The 16919-nt window shown below is 42.4% G+C and overlaps 2 protein-coding genes across 3 annotated transcripts in view; one reads left to right on the plus strand and one right to left on the minus strand.

The window, feature by feature from the left end:
- Positions 1-16919, minus strand: part of LOC137344955 (uncharacterized) — a 149283-nt gene that overhangs the window by 17314 nt on the left and 115050 nt on the right. Inside the window, exon 2 of the transcript XR_010968511.1 lies at positions 8583-8759. The gene's annotated coding sequence lies outside the window, so the exon portion shown is untranslated. The remainder of the gene's footprint in view (positions 1-8582; positions 8760-16919) is intronic.
- blmh (bleomycin hydrolase) overlaps positions 4898-16919 on the plus strand; it is an 88621-nt gene continuing 76599 nt past the window's right edge. Inside the window, exons 1-4 of one of the 2 annotated variants that reach the window (XR_010968510.1) lie at positions 4898-5042; positions 8601-8798; positions 11371-11480; positions 12358-12511. Coding sequence is in view for 1 of the 2 variants with exons in the window: in XM_068008252.1 (XP_067864353.1) it covers positions 5033-5042; positions 8601-8798; positions 11371-11480; positions 12358-12511 (472 nt within the window). In the remaining variant the exon portion in view is untranslated. The remainder of the gene's footprint in view (positions 5043-8600; positions 8799-11370; positions 11481-12357; positions 12512-16919) is intronic. The other variant, XM_068008252.1, reaches the window with a different exon arrangement.

The raw sequence follows: 16919 nt of genomic DNA on the forward strand, positions 1-16919 counted from the left end.
TTGACATCACAGCAAGGCAGCAACAAGATAGAGCCATCCAATTTTATAATGTTGCTGGCTTTCCCAAAGTGCAAGATGCAATAGGGAGGGGCTTGGTCTCCTGGGGGAAAAAAAATCTGTGCTGCTCGGAGCTGCCGCCATGTTGGGCTGGAGTGAAGTGGTGGGAGGAGGTTTTGGTTTGTGATGTGTTTATTTTCTCTTCCATTTAAATAAATCATTTTTTGTTTTGTGAGTTCCTACGGTCAACCCCCTCAATTGCTTGAACACTTACTCAAAGTTGCCATGATGCATTCGTCCTTAGTAACTCGGCCCTCACTGAGCTCTTTAAAGAAGAGAAAAATAAGGATAGATGGCTTGTGGGTTACCACGTGTACCCCTTTTTGTCATGGATAATGACCTCTCTAAGTGTTGCAAGAACAACAACAGAGGACCGCTCCACGGAGTCATGTGTTAAACAAGTCATTGACAGGATGATAAGGGTCTTTCACCTCATTGATAGGTCAGGAGGGGTTCTGTGATATGCTCCAGATTGTGTGTCCTGCATGGTTATATTCTGTTGTGCCCTCCAAAATTTGCAATCCAAAAAGACCTGGACGCAGACATTCCTGGAGAAATGGCCCTAACTGCTTTTGGAAGCAGAACAACTAAGAGCATCAGGATGACCGTCCCTCTGAGGACTGCTCAGTGACTGCTGCAAGAGGGACCAGAACACAACTTATCAATGAGGTGTTCTCATCTATTTAGCAGAATGCCTTTGTTATAATTCCCGTAGCTCCTACGCCACCTTCAAATAAATAGCAAATCCTTCAACCTAGCACATCAAAACATCTTTAGCCCTACATGACCATGAAACTCTTAATCATCTAATTGAATAAATCAGCATGAAATAAGAGCACCCTTTCCTGTATGACTATCATTTCCATGAATAACAGAGCAAGAAATAAGTGCACATTCTCCTTTATTACAATCAATTCCTAAGTGAACATAAGCCACCCTACTTTCTCCTCACATGTGCTTCCTCAGGGTGTCTAAATATACTTTTCTTTCTCTTATTCTAGTGTTCCTCCTATGTGCAACCTGAGGGCCAGAATTTTTTTTTATTCATTCATAGGATGTGGGCATCATTGGCAAAGTCAGCATTTATTGCCCATCCCTCATTGCCCTTAAGGAGGTGGTGATGAGCTGCCTTCTTGAACCGCTGCAGTCCGTGTGGTGAAGGTTCTCCCACGGAGCTGTTGGGTAGGGAGTTCCAGGATTTTGACCCAGCGACGATGAAGGAGCAGCGATATATTTCCAAGTCAGGATGATGTATGACTTGGAGGGGAATGTGCAGGCGGTGGTGTTCCCATGCACCTGCTGCCCTTGTCCTTCTAGGTGGTAGAGGTCGCGTAATTGGGAGGTGGTGTTGAAGAAGCCTTGGCGAGTTGCTACAGTGCATCCTGTAGATGGCACACACTGCAGCCACGGGGCACCAGTGGTGAAGGGAGTGAATGTTTAAGGTGGTGGATGGAGTGCCAATCAAACGGGCTGCTTTGTCCTGGATGGTGTCGAGCTTCTTGAGTGTTGTTGGAGCTGCATTCATCCAGGCAAGTGGAGAGTATTCCATCATACTCCTGCTTTGTAGATGTTGGAAAGGCTTTGGGAAGTCAGAAGGTGAGTCACTCACTGCAGAATACCCAGCCTCTGACCTGCTCTTGTAGCCACAGTATTTATGCGGCTGGTCCAGTTAAGTTTCTGGTCTACAGTGACCCCCAGGATGCTGATGGCAGGGGATTCAGCGATGGTAATGTAAAAGGTGGTTAGCTGCTCCTGTGGTACAAAAGGCTCATGGGATTAAGGTGGTCCTCCACTAATGGTGGCTTGCTCCTGGGAGGGAGCTGCATCTCTGGAACTACTACAAGGGCAGCCAGGTCCTGCTACCTCTATTCCACTTACATGGTGCTGGGAGGGGGAAGGCCGGATACCTAGCACATGTTGCTGTCCTGATAAATGGTAGTCTCATGTAGGTCGACTCCAGCCATTGCCATTGTACTGGGTTGTGGCTCAGAGTCGCCATCCCTGGGATAGCTGGCCTAATGGCAACTCCTGACAGCAGCCTGCATGCCGACACCAGAGTCTAAAAGTTGGTATGTAGGGTGTTGTCTAATCTGTCCCCTCTGCATTTCCATGCAATTAAAAATAAATTTGTTGGACTATAACTTGGTGTTGTAAAATTGTTCACAATTGTCAACCCCAGTCCATCACCGGCATCTCCACATCATCATTTCCATGGAGGAAGAGATGCTTCTTCTGAGGTGAAGGTCTGCTGCAGATTCCAATGAAGCTGCCACTCCATTAGTGTCTGCAATGAAGAAAAAGATTCCCTGATATTGCCGCAAATGATGACTTTAGACTCTGGAATCACCCCTGTCTATTGCCACACATCCTTGCTTCTGCCAGATCCTCCAGTGGACGACATCTTTTAAAAGTGGCATAAAATCACACACCAGCCATCTAGTAAAGTTCCTTAACATTCAACTCAATAATCCAAGAACTTCCCTACTTAGTGGCTGCTCCCTCAGCCTGCTGCTGCACACGTCAGCCAGTCATGGCTTTGTAAAGGCCGCACTCTAATTTCCAAGCACTCCTAGCACAGCATTCCAACTTTACATTGGATTTTCCCTGCAAAACTGCCAATGGATATTTAAATATGCTGCAGAGGAATGGCAGATGCAAATCCTGGCTCTAGGGCATAAAACCAGAGAAACTATTTCCTCTGGTGGGTGAGTCCAGAACAAGGGGGCATAACCTTAAAATTAAAGCTAAGCCATTCAGGGCCGATGTCAGAAAGCACTTCTTCACACAAAGGGTAGTGGAAATCTAGAACTCTCTCAAAAGCTGTTGAGGCTAAGCCAACTGAAAATTTCAAAACTGAGCTTGATACATTTTTGTTAGACATGGGTATTAAGGGTTACGGAACCAAGGTGGGTAGGTGGAGTTAAGATACAGATCAGCCATGATCTAACTGAGTGGCGGAACAGGCTCGAGGGGCTGAATGGCCAACCCCTGTTCCGATGTTCCTAAAACCAGAATAATTGGTCCCATGGAATTTGGGAACAATTTTTTTTAAAAATTCCCATCTTTTCAATATTCTTGTGACCCAAGTTATCCCTGGCTTCCCTGTCCCACTCCCTTTGTTTTTTTTAATCAAAATGTTCAATACCCATTCTGCTTGTCTTAGACACTGCCTTTCCAATTAATTACAGCATATAGATCTTACTTTTAAAAAAAACTCTCTCTCTCTCTTTCTATATATATATATATATATATTTATATATACTTATAGGTGTTCCCCAAAATGTGATGCTTTGATCTTGGTAAACTAAAATTTCAAAGCATTAAGGGTCCAGACTCTCGTGTCCCAGTAGGAACATCTTCCTGTATTCAGTTGTTCATCAGTGACTTCATGGCTCATTAAAGAAACATTTAGATATTATGCTGCACTGTAAAAAATGTTTTGATGATCTCTGGACTGCTGGAATAAAATGGCAGTGTGTAAGTTTAAAAAAAATTGGGAAATGTTTTTTCAGATCCATCTATTTATAATGAGTAGAATAAGGAAGTCATATGCAAAATCCCCATTGCTTTTTCTGTAAGGTTTATGAAAGCCCAGCAGTTTTGCTTTGAGTCATTTTACAATTCCTCAGTGCAACCATAAATTGGATTTACTTTACAAAAGCTGAGTCAGAGGCAAAGGGTTGCATAAAAGATCACTCAAGCAGTGAGAATGGGCAGGTTCCTATGATTAAAATACCTTTGGTCATTTCAGCTCCTCCCCACCCCCTCCTCCCTCCATATCATTTGAGCCTTAAATCCACCCCAATACTGAGGATAGCTCTAGCCATCAAAATATTAAACATTGAGTCCCATTCCCCTTAAATCCTGCCTTTCCAATTAACAATTGTTGCTATTTCAAAAACCCAATACCAAAAGTATCTAAATGGTTTCCAATAAAGTTATATTTTGCTGAGTTATTTGACCATGGAAGGAATCACAGCCCTATCCTCCCTTCATCCTGTTATTGGTCCATGCATACCTCCAGCTCGGGCTAAGGGATATGAAGAGGAGTAAAGAAGCCCTAAATGGTTTTCCCCTCCCTAACCTGGGGGCACTGAAGTCATTTGTAGCACCTCTACTGCCACTCTGACAACTAACTCAGCACAGAGCTGGCATTGAGAATGGATAAGGGTTCCTGGTCTGTATGACTCAGCATTGGATAAATCTGCTGAACTACTGGGGATGCGGAGACCAACTTTTCGCACTCAAGAGTTTTAAAATGACTAATTAAAATCTATTCTTCACCTTGGCAGCATTTCCCCAGTGTTAACTTTAGTGGCAGAGAGAAAATGTACACCTAGTTTCATACCCTGTGAGATTAGGGCAAGGGGGTGGGAACAATGCATGGAAAAGTTATGAAACGTGCACTTTGGAAGGAGCACCTTCTCTTCCATTCCATTTAATGTGCCTTCTGTCCTCACTATTTATGGTAGTGTCTTTCAACAATTAAAATTAGATTATAAAATAAATACATTTTAAAAGTTTGCAACAGCCTTATTTTGTAGCTTTTACAATTCATTATGGAGGGAGGGGGTGGGGGAAGATATTGAAATATCATAGAATAGTGGAGGGCTCTTCAGTATTGTCGTTTTCTGCAAATGAAGAGATAAAAATGCTGCAGCCTTTATGCAAGTGCAATGCACTCTGCTGCCAGGGTCTGCACTCCTGGTCCTGTCACAGGGTATTGCATTTCCCTCAAATTAGTTTTCCTGCTTGCCATTTAAAAGAAAAATACAGTCTAAAGTAAAACCCCGACGCCAATAAAAGGCGTTGCAGACTGAGCTCTGCTGCCTACTGGTCCCTGTTTCCGGTTTCCGGTTGTTCTTTTAAGACGCTGCAGCCGTAGTGATTCCAGGCTGAATCCTTAAAGTTGCAGAAATTAGTCTCTCTTGAAGAAGGGAACTTTTTTTTTTCGTTTTGTTTCTCTTATCACAGAATGGCAGCGGGTAAGAACCTTATCCCCCCCCCCCTTCTCTTTCCCCCTCTCTCCAGCCTCCCTGTGTTAGAGATTGTGCTGTTAGTACCTGAGCCATCCTTTTGTGGCACTTGCCTTCCAATGCAGTAGCCTCTGTGCAAAAACAAAAATCTGCTGTGTTAATGGTAGTGAGTGCTGATTTGTCTCGCCCAGTTTCACATTGAGTGAACGTGTGGCTTAGCTATAAACAGAGTTTGTGCAGAGCTCAGTGAATGCTGAGTCAGAGTTAAGGCCTGCATTCAGCAAGCATATCAATATGAGTACAGGGATTCAAGATTTTGTACTGAATTCCCAATTAATGCCAAAGCACTGTTTCCTCTTAAAGCAACACTGCTCATATTTTGTAATGTTCTTTTGTATGTAGGCAGCGTTGTTAAACCTCCAAGGAATAGGAATTGAAAATAAGTTAAACAAAGAAAAGGGGACTAAACACCTTTTTAATGCTATGATGTGGAGATGCTGGTGATGGACTGGGGTGGGCAAATGTAAGGAGTCTTACAACACCAGGTTATAGGCCAACAGCTTTATTTGAAATCACAAGCTTTCAGAGGTGACGAAGGAGAAAGCCTCCGAAAGCTTGTGATTTCAAATAAAGCTGTTGGACTACAACCTGGTGTTGTAAGACTCCTTACTTTTTAATGCTGGATAGTGTTCCTTTAGATTGCCTGTCTGCAAGATTTGTATTGCCAGTCACCATATGCCTTAGAAATTAAGTGGGATACAAGTTGAAAACTGTTCTGATGTGATGTCTGGGTAGAATGCAGGAGTGAGGAGTATTCTCTTCAATTTAGCTTTCTACGTAGTACATCTAATTTCTCTGCTGAAGGGATTGATAATGTTTGTAGATAATGGGCTGGATTTTGTTGTAACAGTAATGGTGAGGCTAACAATGCCCACCTTTTATTTATGTGCCTATCGGAAAGCAACTTCCAGCGACCGCCGTATGCATTTAACGTGGAGATCCAGAAGTTGCTGGCCGAGATGTCCTGCGCCAGAAACTGCACGAAAATGGAGTCTTGTTGTCTGACTCACCATTCAAATGTATTAAATGGTGTGAAGTTCCTGTACTTACCTCATAGATATGGACTAAACTCGCCAAAAAATGTTAGGGCTTGTCCATTCCAGTGTAAGTACCCTTTTAAAGGTGTGGTAAGTCTTAATTACTATCAAACAACTCTGGCACTGATAATTAACTTTTACAAGTGTGGAGTCTCATTCCTTCAGCTTTTAATTATTGTTGGACATTTAAAAAAAAAATTAAATTAAACTTTTTCTTTCTGTCTCTTAATCCAGTGACTGTTCGCTGCTCACAGCAAAATACGACCTTGCAATACTAGCAAATATGATTCTAGCTTGCTTACATTCTTAATTACTCTATTCCTTGCATAACCTTTGTAACTAGTTTGATATAGATGTCATTTATTAATAATTATAGTTAACACTGGCTTCAGTGTCTCAACATTTCACACAATGAATTACTTTTAAAAGTGAAGTGACTGTTACGTTTTATATATTCTTCATTTATTGCTAGGTCTCTTGAGTTACTGCTGGGCCTGAGCGTCAGGCGATGTTTCACATCAAGTGATTCCGTGTTCTTCCCTTTTGCTTGATGTCTACGTTAAAATCTTTAAGAATTCTTATTTTAGGATTAAATCTGATAACAATGCTCCCCCCGCCCCCCCAAACTAAGATTAATTCCATAATACGGGCTAAACCCAGTAAAAGCCGGGAATGACTAGTTCAGTGTGCTGCAGTTCTGGTGTGATAAATGCTCTGTTTGGTATATGAAACACATTGGCCAGGATTTTGACTCGGAGCTGGGGAGGGGGCGGGGCGGGGGGGGGGGTCGGATCGCGGAGGGGAAACCTGGAAGTTTGGGTTTCCTGGATGTCCTTACCATTTTGATGTAAGGACTTTTCTTGTTTTGTTTGTTTCCCGTCCGACAGACCGGCCTGATTGACTGGCTGGTCTCGGTCGGATGGGAGCAGAGCAAGGACGAGGACGTGAAAAGGTAAGTTTTAGATTGTATGGATGGGGTATGGGGGCACTGGGGAGGGGGGTATCGATGGGCATGGGGGTCATGGGGTGGGGGGGGGAGGAGATTGGAATGTCATGGTGGGGGGGGGGGGTGGGATCGGGTGTCAGTCACGGAGGTCCCTGTTTCGGGATCGCGGGTCATCGCAGTGGTCTGCGATTGTTGGTGGTTGGGGGGGGCGGGGGCGTGTGTCTGCAGGTAGGCTTGTTGGGCCTGGGGGAAGCAGTCCTGCTCCCCCGGGCCCACAAGCTGTACCAGAAAGGCACTTGCCTGCAGTATCGGGCCTTCTTGCCTCCTCTCACGTGGCATGAAGGAGAAGGCCCGGGAATCCCGTCCCCAGGGGTTGCAATCGCGAAATCTTTCAAAATGGAAGCCCGCAGCCTCCTTGAAAGGTTTTAGTGACCAATCGGCCCCCTGGGAGCGGGTTGGTTGTTCGCCTCTCGCCCCTCGTCCCGCCCCAGTGAAAACCAGAAATGGGCGGGTTGGTGGCGGGTCTGAAATTGTTGGAATTTTCAATGCCCCACCCCCGCCCTAACCCACCCGTTTTTGACAGTTAAAATCCTGCCCATCGCCTCTCTGTAGCAGTCGACAGCAGACGTCTAGAGTATACATACCTTCAGTTGCCTGTGTTGTGTGCTGACAGAAGAATGATGTTTCATCGGGGGAGGAGGCACTGAGGATGTGGCTAATGATGCACAGCAACAATTTTATACTTTACAGGGGTAATTTTGCAAGGCTCTGCTCCTGGTGAGGAGCCCTGCTGGGTGAGAGTGTGGGCCCAAGATAAGGTTATAGGGCTGATTCTGCAACCCTATGCTGCCATCTAGCTAGGCTGCAAACTTAGTAAAATTGTCCCCTATACTTTGTGACTTCAGTTGTGTTTATTTACTTGAAGTGTGTTATTTGTTCATTCCAAACTCTTTCGCTGGTTTAAACCCAAAGTTTTCTGATTGTAAACATTTCTGTTTTATTTGCTGTCCCCCAAAAAAACATGATACCACCCATTTTTTTTCATTGTAATCTGGATTCAGGCAAAAGATAAAACCAGAAAATCAGAAGGCTGAGTTATGTTGCATTTATGAATTAGGTGGGAGCTAGAATTGACATAAATGAGCTCAACCAGGGTAGAGCTTTGCCTCCCAGAGGCACAGAATGAGAATTTTGACATAGATGGAAAATCCTGCTATGTCTATTGATCTCCTTATCCAAACTTCCCAATATGCATTCCTGGTGGGCGTAAGTCTGCGCTAGAAGTTTAAAATGACCCTAGCATGATATAAACATCCTAACCAGTAATTCTGATTTGCCTTATTCAAGGACAGTTCAAAATCACTGCTTGTGCAGTTTTAGTATCACTTTCATAATGTGCTGGCCAGAATTAGGTAACAGAATATAATCTGATAAACCTGATGCTTATTAACTAGTGTCGGAAAGAACCTGATATAATTGTCTGCAAAACATAAAATTGGCTCTTACCTCTGGTTACTGATATAGGTTTTTGTCCAGAAAAGGCTGCTGCTTTCACCAAGAACTTCAAGGCTGTGCCACATTACAACTTTGCCCAGAATGTAGCAACCAGCGGTGACCTTCTACAAGCTTACCTCCAGAGGCAGGTTGTTCAGGAAACGTCGCAAGTATTCAAGCATGCCATCCCTGCAGAAGGAAAGCCAGTTACAAACCAGAAAAGTACAGGTAATAGTCCTGCAATTAACTATTCTGAAATAGTCAACATTGTGACCCCAGCACTTAGTTTGGAACACTTCGTATTATTGCAAATAGGTGCCTAATTATAGTAGAGATTTGATATTTGCCGTTAGTATGTCCTGCATCACACTAGGTGGTATATAATACCCCATTTATACTACAGAAGTCCTTTCTGCAATATTTATTGGCTTCCTGATCCTCTGAATTCATCTGGTTTACTATGTGGGAAAGAATTCCAAGGTCACGATTGTGACTTTAGTTTGATGGACTCAGACTTTCCCCAGTTATTAGCAGAAAATGTTTACAGGCTTGTAACAAAACAAACTGCAGCCTTGGTTTGTATGGGTGCGCTGAGAGAAAAGATTATACCCCACGGTGTCTAGTGTTGTCAAAGGCAGCTGATTCATGTTTGCCAACAGCACCTGATGAGGTTGTTCTTTGCTGCTCTGTGGCATTAGCACTGCCTCATTTATATTACAGCAAAGCTGCTAACTGCAATATAAATGATGCATAACGGGTTATGTAAACCAGCATAGTATTAATATTCTAGTTACTGCATTGCCTACTTGGGCACTTCACCCATTTTATAGTGAAAATTGGTTGAAACAACCAAAATTAATTGAGTTCTCGGTTCTTTCAGGCATCGATCCTGGCCCCCTAGAGTGTGTACAGAAAACGGGATTTCCTGAGAGAGTTCTAAGACTAACCTTGTCTTTGGGTTTAGAGGTTAAAGCATGAAACCAAATCTTGAATGATTTGACAAGATTTGTTTAATGCCTGTGATTTTTAAAAATTCAATACTAGTAGATCTCCTATGGTATTGGTCACGAGTAGTCTGGCACCTGGGTGACATGACTTTTTAATGTTTACCACAGCCTAAACCGAACAGCAGTTTGGCCATCCAAGTACAGTTAACCTACTGAAGCAGTGTATCACATCAATGGCAAAAAGTAAAAACATAACACACCTTATTAATAACGAGACTTACAAATATATTTGTAATACTGTTTATTTACCACCTTATGAAACTTGCTTAAAATGCAAGTAACTTTGTTCATCCCTTTCCAGACCTCCTCTTGTTATTTGCACTGTAAAATATATTTGCTTAAGATGCACGGTACTTCTTCAAGTCTCCAGTGACCAGAGCCTTGAACAATTTGTCATTTACTATTGTTCAGGCCTAGCAGGCTGATTTTTGCCTCCAATGTTTAAGATGGGTATCAAGGTGCCTTGTAAATATCTTTCTAGCCTCAGTCGCAATCATCGGTCCCCCTAAAAATCTAATTGTAAACAACGCAGTTAGCAGGGAATTTTTATTTAATGTCTTAAACTATATCAAACGGTTGCCCTTTTTTTCCCCCCCTCTACTCAGAAAATATATCCGTCCAGAGCAACTGGAATTCCCCAGCATGAAAGGCCCAAGTGAAATTTTCAGGTCAAGCCCAGGCAGAAGGGCAGGCTGCAAACTTGTTGCAGGCATTTCTGAATGACCAATAAAATGGTTATGTTCCATAATTAATCTCTCCCCTACACCACCAGAACCGGGTAATATGTGTTTAGTTAGTTAGTGAATGTATGAGCCAATCAGCATCACTGTTTTTTGCTCTCTAGATGTGCAGTATTTCTGTGGTGCAATGCTGCAGGCATTGTATGGATATAAAAACAGTGGAGAAGGTGCAGTGTAGAATTTGTAGGATGTTACTTGGGATGAGGGATACATTTATGAAGAGAGATGGGAAATTGGGGCTCTTTTTTACTGGAGTTCAGAAGGTTGAGAAGGAGAAAGTTGAAGGGTGTTCAAGATTATAAAGGGTTATGTTATGGTAAATAACGGAAGATTATTTACACTAGTCAACGAGATAATAACAAAAGGGCAGAACTTTTAGATAATCACAGAAGAACTAAAGGGGAGTTTGGAAAAAATCAGCAGGTGATTAGAACGTGGAATACTCTGCCACAAATTATTGCTGAAGCAGAGTCCACTGGTATTTTTGAAAGAGAATTGAAAGGAATATTCAAGGCCATGGGGATAAATGGGATGACAGTGACAACATTGGGATGAGACTAGGTGGCTCATGTGGAGGAAAACACTTAATGGGCCATATAGCCTGTTTCTGTGCTGTAATGTTCTGGGTACACTTTTCATTAGGGTCAATACATAGTGACATCAAGTAAGACCCCTTGGTGGTGTCCTTCCCCACTTCCTATCCTGTGGTAATGGGACAATTTTAGCTCTATTATTGCTGGTTGAGAGCAGCACAGAACTTAACACAGTCTAATGGTCAAACTTGGACCTACCTGATTATTTGGATCAGTACCATATTAGGCAGTATATTTAGCTTTGGGAGGAGAGAGCAAGCTGGAAAGTAGCCCAGTGCACTGGCTAAGCTATCCCTCACAGCAGCTGCCTCTGCTGCCTGTTAGCACAATATTTTCCTAACTGCTCTTCGTCTGGGCCCAAAACTGATGGATGCCAATATTCTTGTGATTAAAATGCAATTCTCCACTCCACGAGACACTGATTATTCGTATTAACTTTGCATACATAAAATATTTTCAGGGCGGTGTTGGATTTTCTCCTGCCTAAATGTGATACGTCTTCCATTGATGAAGAAATTTAATATTGAAGAATTTGAGTTCAGCCAATCCTACCTGTTCTTCTGGGATAAGGTACTATAAAAACATTTGTGCGTCTCTAAAAATGTACCATTGCTTTTTGTGAAAGGTCTTAAAAAGGGGCAGTATAATTTGGTTAAAAGTCTGGAGTGTAACGTTGTATTGTTTACATGCCAGAATACCTTGAGAATCAGTATACAGTAACCAGTAAGATGTGACTGAGATATCGTGAAGCTCTCTGACCTCTAGTGTTTGATTTTTGAAGTATCTATTTAATGTAAAATCTTGCAAGTTTTTTTTAGACTTTAGACAAAATAAGTAGAACAATGATACAGAAGGTTGCAGCATAAATGACAGTGATATTGAAGACATTAAGAATGCAATTTACGTTAAATGTTGATTTTATGGTATACATATTTTTTGAAGTCTCGCATATAATTTGTAACTCTCCTAACCCATTCTGATAGCTCTGTGGTAGTCAATTTGATGCATTTTTCTTTGATTCTCTTAAGGGTTTGAGTTACTTTTCATTGAATTATGCATGTATTTTATTAATGTGCATTTATGACTCTGCTTTTCAATTTTTGTTTGGGGAGCAAATCTCCTGCAAATATTCACACTCTTGCAGAGCTCCTGCTAATACTCGCACTCTTGGGAGAATCCCTTGCAAATATTCAGATACCTGTTCTAATTTCTGAGTGGTACCAGACAGCCAAAGGAAAACAGTGCAGTGACTGGGGAACACCTTTTCTTCATCAGTGTACAGCAACAGAAGTAGCATACAAGTACATAAAATAAAGGGAATGCTCAAGACACTGTACCTGTCGTGACGTTGTGGGCCCTCTAAGATTCACAAAGCCTTGTATGAAAACCTGTGATATTCAGGCATCACACTACTTTTGAACATATGTAAATATTTTCCTTTTCTCAGATTGAGCGTTGCTACTACCACTTGAGTGCATATATTGAGGTTGCTCAGAGAACAGGCAAAGAAGAAGAACCCTTTGATGGTAGACTTTCACAGTTTCTGCTAGCAAACCCCACAAATGATGGGGGACAGTGGGATATGCTTGTCAACCTCATTGGTAAGAACTCTTTTGTTTTCAAATAAAATTAGAAATAATTATTATCCAGTCATATGTTTCCTTTGTAGAGCAAATAGTAAAAGTTGGAGAGGGCAGGATTATTCTCTCTCACATTTTTGTATTTCCATTCCACTGGCCCCGCCTCTTCATTACTCTATTTGCCAAAGCCTTCATGTGCGGTCTGGGTTAAACAGTGGACTGTCTTATAGAATGTAAAGGTGGCTGACATGTCATGAGCTGTCCTGTGTAGGTCCTGTCACCCATGTGGAAAGCAAATGTCTGTTGTACAGCTAATACGGAAACACTGTGGCTTGCCATGACAGCTGCTGGTATTGGAGGCTTGATACGAGACGACATGTTCATATCTCTAAAGTTCAGGGCCTACCAGGATTGGGTTGCAGGAAGGCCGAATGGTTGCTGATGAAGCTCTGCACCTCCTACTGGTGACGGTCTGTTTGATCGGGTAATGATATGTGTCCATACTGTGGCAATGCACTTGCACATTTTACAGTTGTGCTGTTCACTGTGCCATTCCTTGGTATCTTGCTTTTCATTTAATGGGGACTCGAGCCTGGGCTTGTCAGCTGTTTAATAATAATCCTTCTGTGTTTAGTGGGGGAAGGTCCCTTTCGGGATCAGGTTGACTTCAAGGTGAAACACCTGGTGAGACGCCACAGTGGAACAGCCTGCCAAATCTGTTGAAGTTCACATCTGAATCACGGTCATTTAGGTTACTTACTCAAGGATGTCTGACCCTGATGGAATTGTACAGTAGCAAAGCCAACAGCTTCATGGTGAGGAGAGGAGAAGGTTAATGAAAAGACAAAAAACAAAACAATACTTTGTTTTCATATAAAAACAAAAGAAAGTACAAACTAAGCTTATTAAAAAAATATTGGACCGTGTTTTAGAAGATGGCACCTGTGAGCTTGCATTGAGAAGTCAAATGTCTAAGTATTCATGACCATAGATGGGTGGTTGGATGAAAAACATTTATGTACAATGCAAAATTCTGAATAGAGAGATTCTAGGCAGCACAGTGGGTTAGAAGCCTGCCCTTGCGCTCCTGATACCTGTCAGGAGACAGCCTGGACATGTGGAACTGAAGAGCCCTCTCTACTGGCCTTGGAGGTTCTACTTTAAATGGGGTTGGAGCAAACACAGCCCAGTTCTTACGAGACAGCTGAAAACTCCTGCATTGTGGTGCTGTTGGATAGTCTCATTCAGAAAGCCATAAGGATGGCTCGTGCAGGAGGTAGAATAATGCTCCAGGGAGGAGCACTGCTCTGAAATAGAAGGGGCGGGGTAGGGGGGAGGGGGGGGGAGAACAAGAGAGAGAAAAAAAAGGGATGATTACTTTAAATCTACCCTGTGCTATTGGTGTGGAGATGCTGGTGATGGACTGGGGTGGACAAATGTAAGGAATCTTACAACACCAGGTTATAGTCCAACAGTTTTATTTGAAAATCACAAGCTTTCGGAGGCTTTCTCCTTCGTCAGGTGAGTGTGGGATTCCATGAAAGGTACCGCATATATAGTCAGAGAACAATGCCTGGTGATTAAAGATAATCTTTCCAACTGCCCGTTATCAAGGCAATCAAAGGAGTTGAATAGTGTTCAGACAGAGAGACATTACATACAAGACTACTGAATATACAAACGGTCAGAACCCAAAGACAGAGAGAGAGAAACATCCGAAAGGAAGAGAAAGAGAGAGAATGACCAGTTGTATTAAAAACAGATTACTCTTTTTTTTTCGCTGGTGGGGTTACGTGTAGCATGACATGAACCCAAGATCCTGGTTCAGGCCGTCCTCATGAGTCTGCACCCATGAGGACGGCCTCAACCGGGATCCTGGGTTCATGTCACGCTACACGTAACCCCACCAGCGAAAAAGAGTTATCTGTTTTTAATATAACTGGTCATTCTCTCTTTCTCTTCCTTTTGGATGTTTCTCTCTCTCTGTCTTTGGGTTCTGACCGTTTGTATATTCAGTAGTCTTGTATGTAATGTCTCTCTGTCTGAACACTATTCAACTCCTTTGATTGCCTTGATAACGGGCAGTTGGAAAGATTATCTGTAATCATCAGGCATTGTTCTCTGACTATATATGCGGTACCTTTCATTGAATCCCACACTCACCTGACGAAGGAGAAAGCCTCTGAGAGCTTGTGATTTTCAAATAAAACTGTTGGACTATAACCTGGTGTTGTAAGATTCCTTACATCTGTGCTATTGGAAGTATTTGCTGCAGACATTAGGTGTACTAGATGGAAAAGTATTTACCAGTTTAAAATAAATCTCAAAGCAAATATAAATGGATATTGAGGGATAAAAAGCCCATGGGAAAAGTGATCCATCCGTAGCTAACTCAAGAAGTTAAGGATAGTATTAGATTAAAAGAAGAGGCGTATAATGTTGCCAAGAAGAGTAGTACGCCTGAGGATTGGGAGAGTTTTAGAAACCAGCAAAGGATGACCAAAAAATTAATGAAGAGGGAGAAAATAGAATATCAGAGTAAACTAGCAAGAAATATAAGAACATATTGTAAGAGCTTCTACATGTAAAAGGGAAGAGACCAGGGAAAGTAAATGTGGGACCCTTTAGAGGCTGAGACAGGACAAATTATAATGGGGAATAAGGAAATGGCAGAGATGTTAAACAAATATTGTTTGACTTGGATGAAGGGACCAAGTGTAATGTATCCAAGTTTGCTGATGATACAAAGCTAGGTGGGAAAATAAGCTGTGAGGAGGACACAGAGTCTGCAAAGGGACATAGACAGGTTAAGTGAGAGGGCAAGTAAGACCATAAGAGATAGGAGCAGGAGTAGGCCACTCGGCCCCTCGAGCCTGCTCCGCCATTCAATGAGATCATGGCTGATCTGATTTTCACCTCAACTCCTCTTTCCTGCCTTTTCCCCATACCCTTTGACTCCCTTGCTGATCAAAAATGTGTCTAACTCAGCCTTGAATGTATTCAATGACTCAGCCTCCACAGCTTTTTGGGGTAAAGAATTCCAAAGATTCACAACCCTCTGGGAGAAGAAATTCCTCCTAATTTCTGTCTTAAACGGGCGACCCCTTATTTTGAGACTATGCCCCCTAGTTTTAGATTCCCCCATGAGGGGTAACATCCTCTCAGCATCTACCCTATCGAGTCCCCTCAGAATTTTGTGTGTTTCAATAAGATCTCCTCTCATTCTTCTAAACTCCAATGAGTATAGACCCAACCTGTTCAATCTTTCCTCATAAGGCAACCCTTCCATTCCCGGAATCAACCTAGTGAACCTTCTCTGAACTGCCTCCAATGCAAGTATGTCCTTCCTTAAATAAGGGCACCAGAACTGTACGCAGTACTCCAGGTGTGGTCTCACCAGCACCCTGTACAGTTGTAGCATGACTTCCCTGCTTTTATACTCCATCCCCCTAGAAATAAAGGCCAATATTCCGTTTGCCTTCTGGATTACCTGCTTCACCTGTATGTTGACTTTTTGTGTTTCATGTACGAGAACACCCAGATCCCTCTGTACCACAGCATTTTGCAGTATTTCTCCATTCAAATAATACTTTGCTTTTTTATTTTTCCTCCCAAAGTGGATGACTTCACATTTTCCCACATTATATTCCATCTGCCATATTTTTGCCCATTCACTTAACCTGTCAATATCCCTTTGCAGACATTTGTGTCCTCATCGTAACTTGCTTTTCCACCAATCTTTGTATCATCAGCAAATTTAGCCACAAGACACTCTGTTCCTTCATCCAAGTCATTGATGTGTATTGTAAATAGTTGAGGCCCCAGCACCGAGCCCTGCGGCACCCCACTAGTTACAGATTGCCATTTTGAAAATGACCCTTTTATCCTGACTTTGTTTTCTGTTAGTTAGCCAATCCTCTATCTATGCCAGTACATTACCCCCAACACCATGAGCTCTTATCTTGTGCAGTAATCTTTTATGTGGCACCTTATCGAATGCCTTTTGGAAATCCCAAATATACTGCATCCATTGGTTTCCCTTTATCCACCCTGTCCGTTACTTCCTCAAAGAACTCTAATAAATTTGTCAGACACTATTTCCCCTTCATAAAACCATGTTGACTCTCCTTGATTGTATTCTGAGTCTCCAAATGCCCTGCTACTACTTCCTTAATAATGGATTCTAGCATTTTCCCAATGACAGGTGTTAGGCTAACTGGTCTATAGTTACCTGCTTTCTGTCTCACTCCCTTCTTGAATAGGGGTGTTACGTTTGTGGTTTTCCAATCCACTGGGACCTTTCCAGAACCTAGTGAATTCTGGAAGATTACAACCAATGCATCCCCTATCTTTGTAGCCACTTCCTTTAAGACCCTCTGATCCAAGCCATCAGGGGACTTGTCAGCCTTTAGACCCATTAGTTTACTTA

The sequence above is a fragment of the Heptranchias perlo genome, chromosome 28 (assembly GCF_035084215.1).
Source record: "Heptranchias perlo isolate sHepPer1 chromosome 28, sHepPer1.hap1, whole genome shotgun sequence".
NCBI lineage: Eukaryota > Metazoa > Chordata > Chondrichthyes > Hexanchiformes > Hexanchidae > Heptranchias > Heptranchias perlo.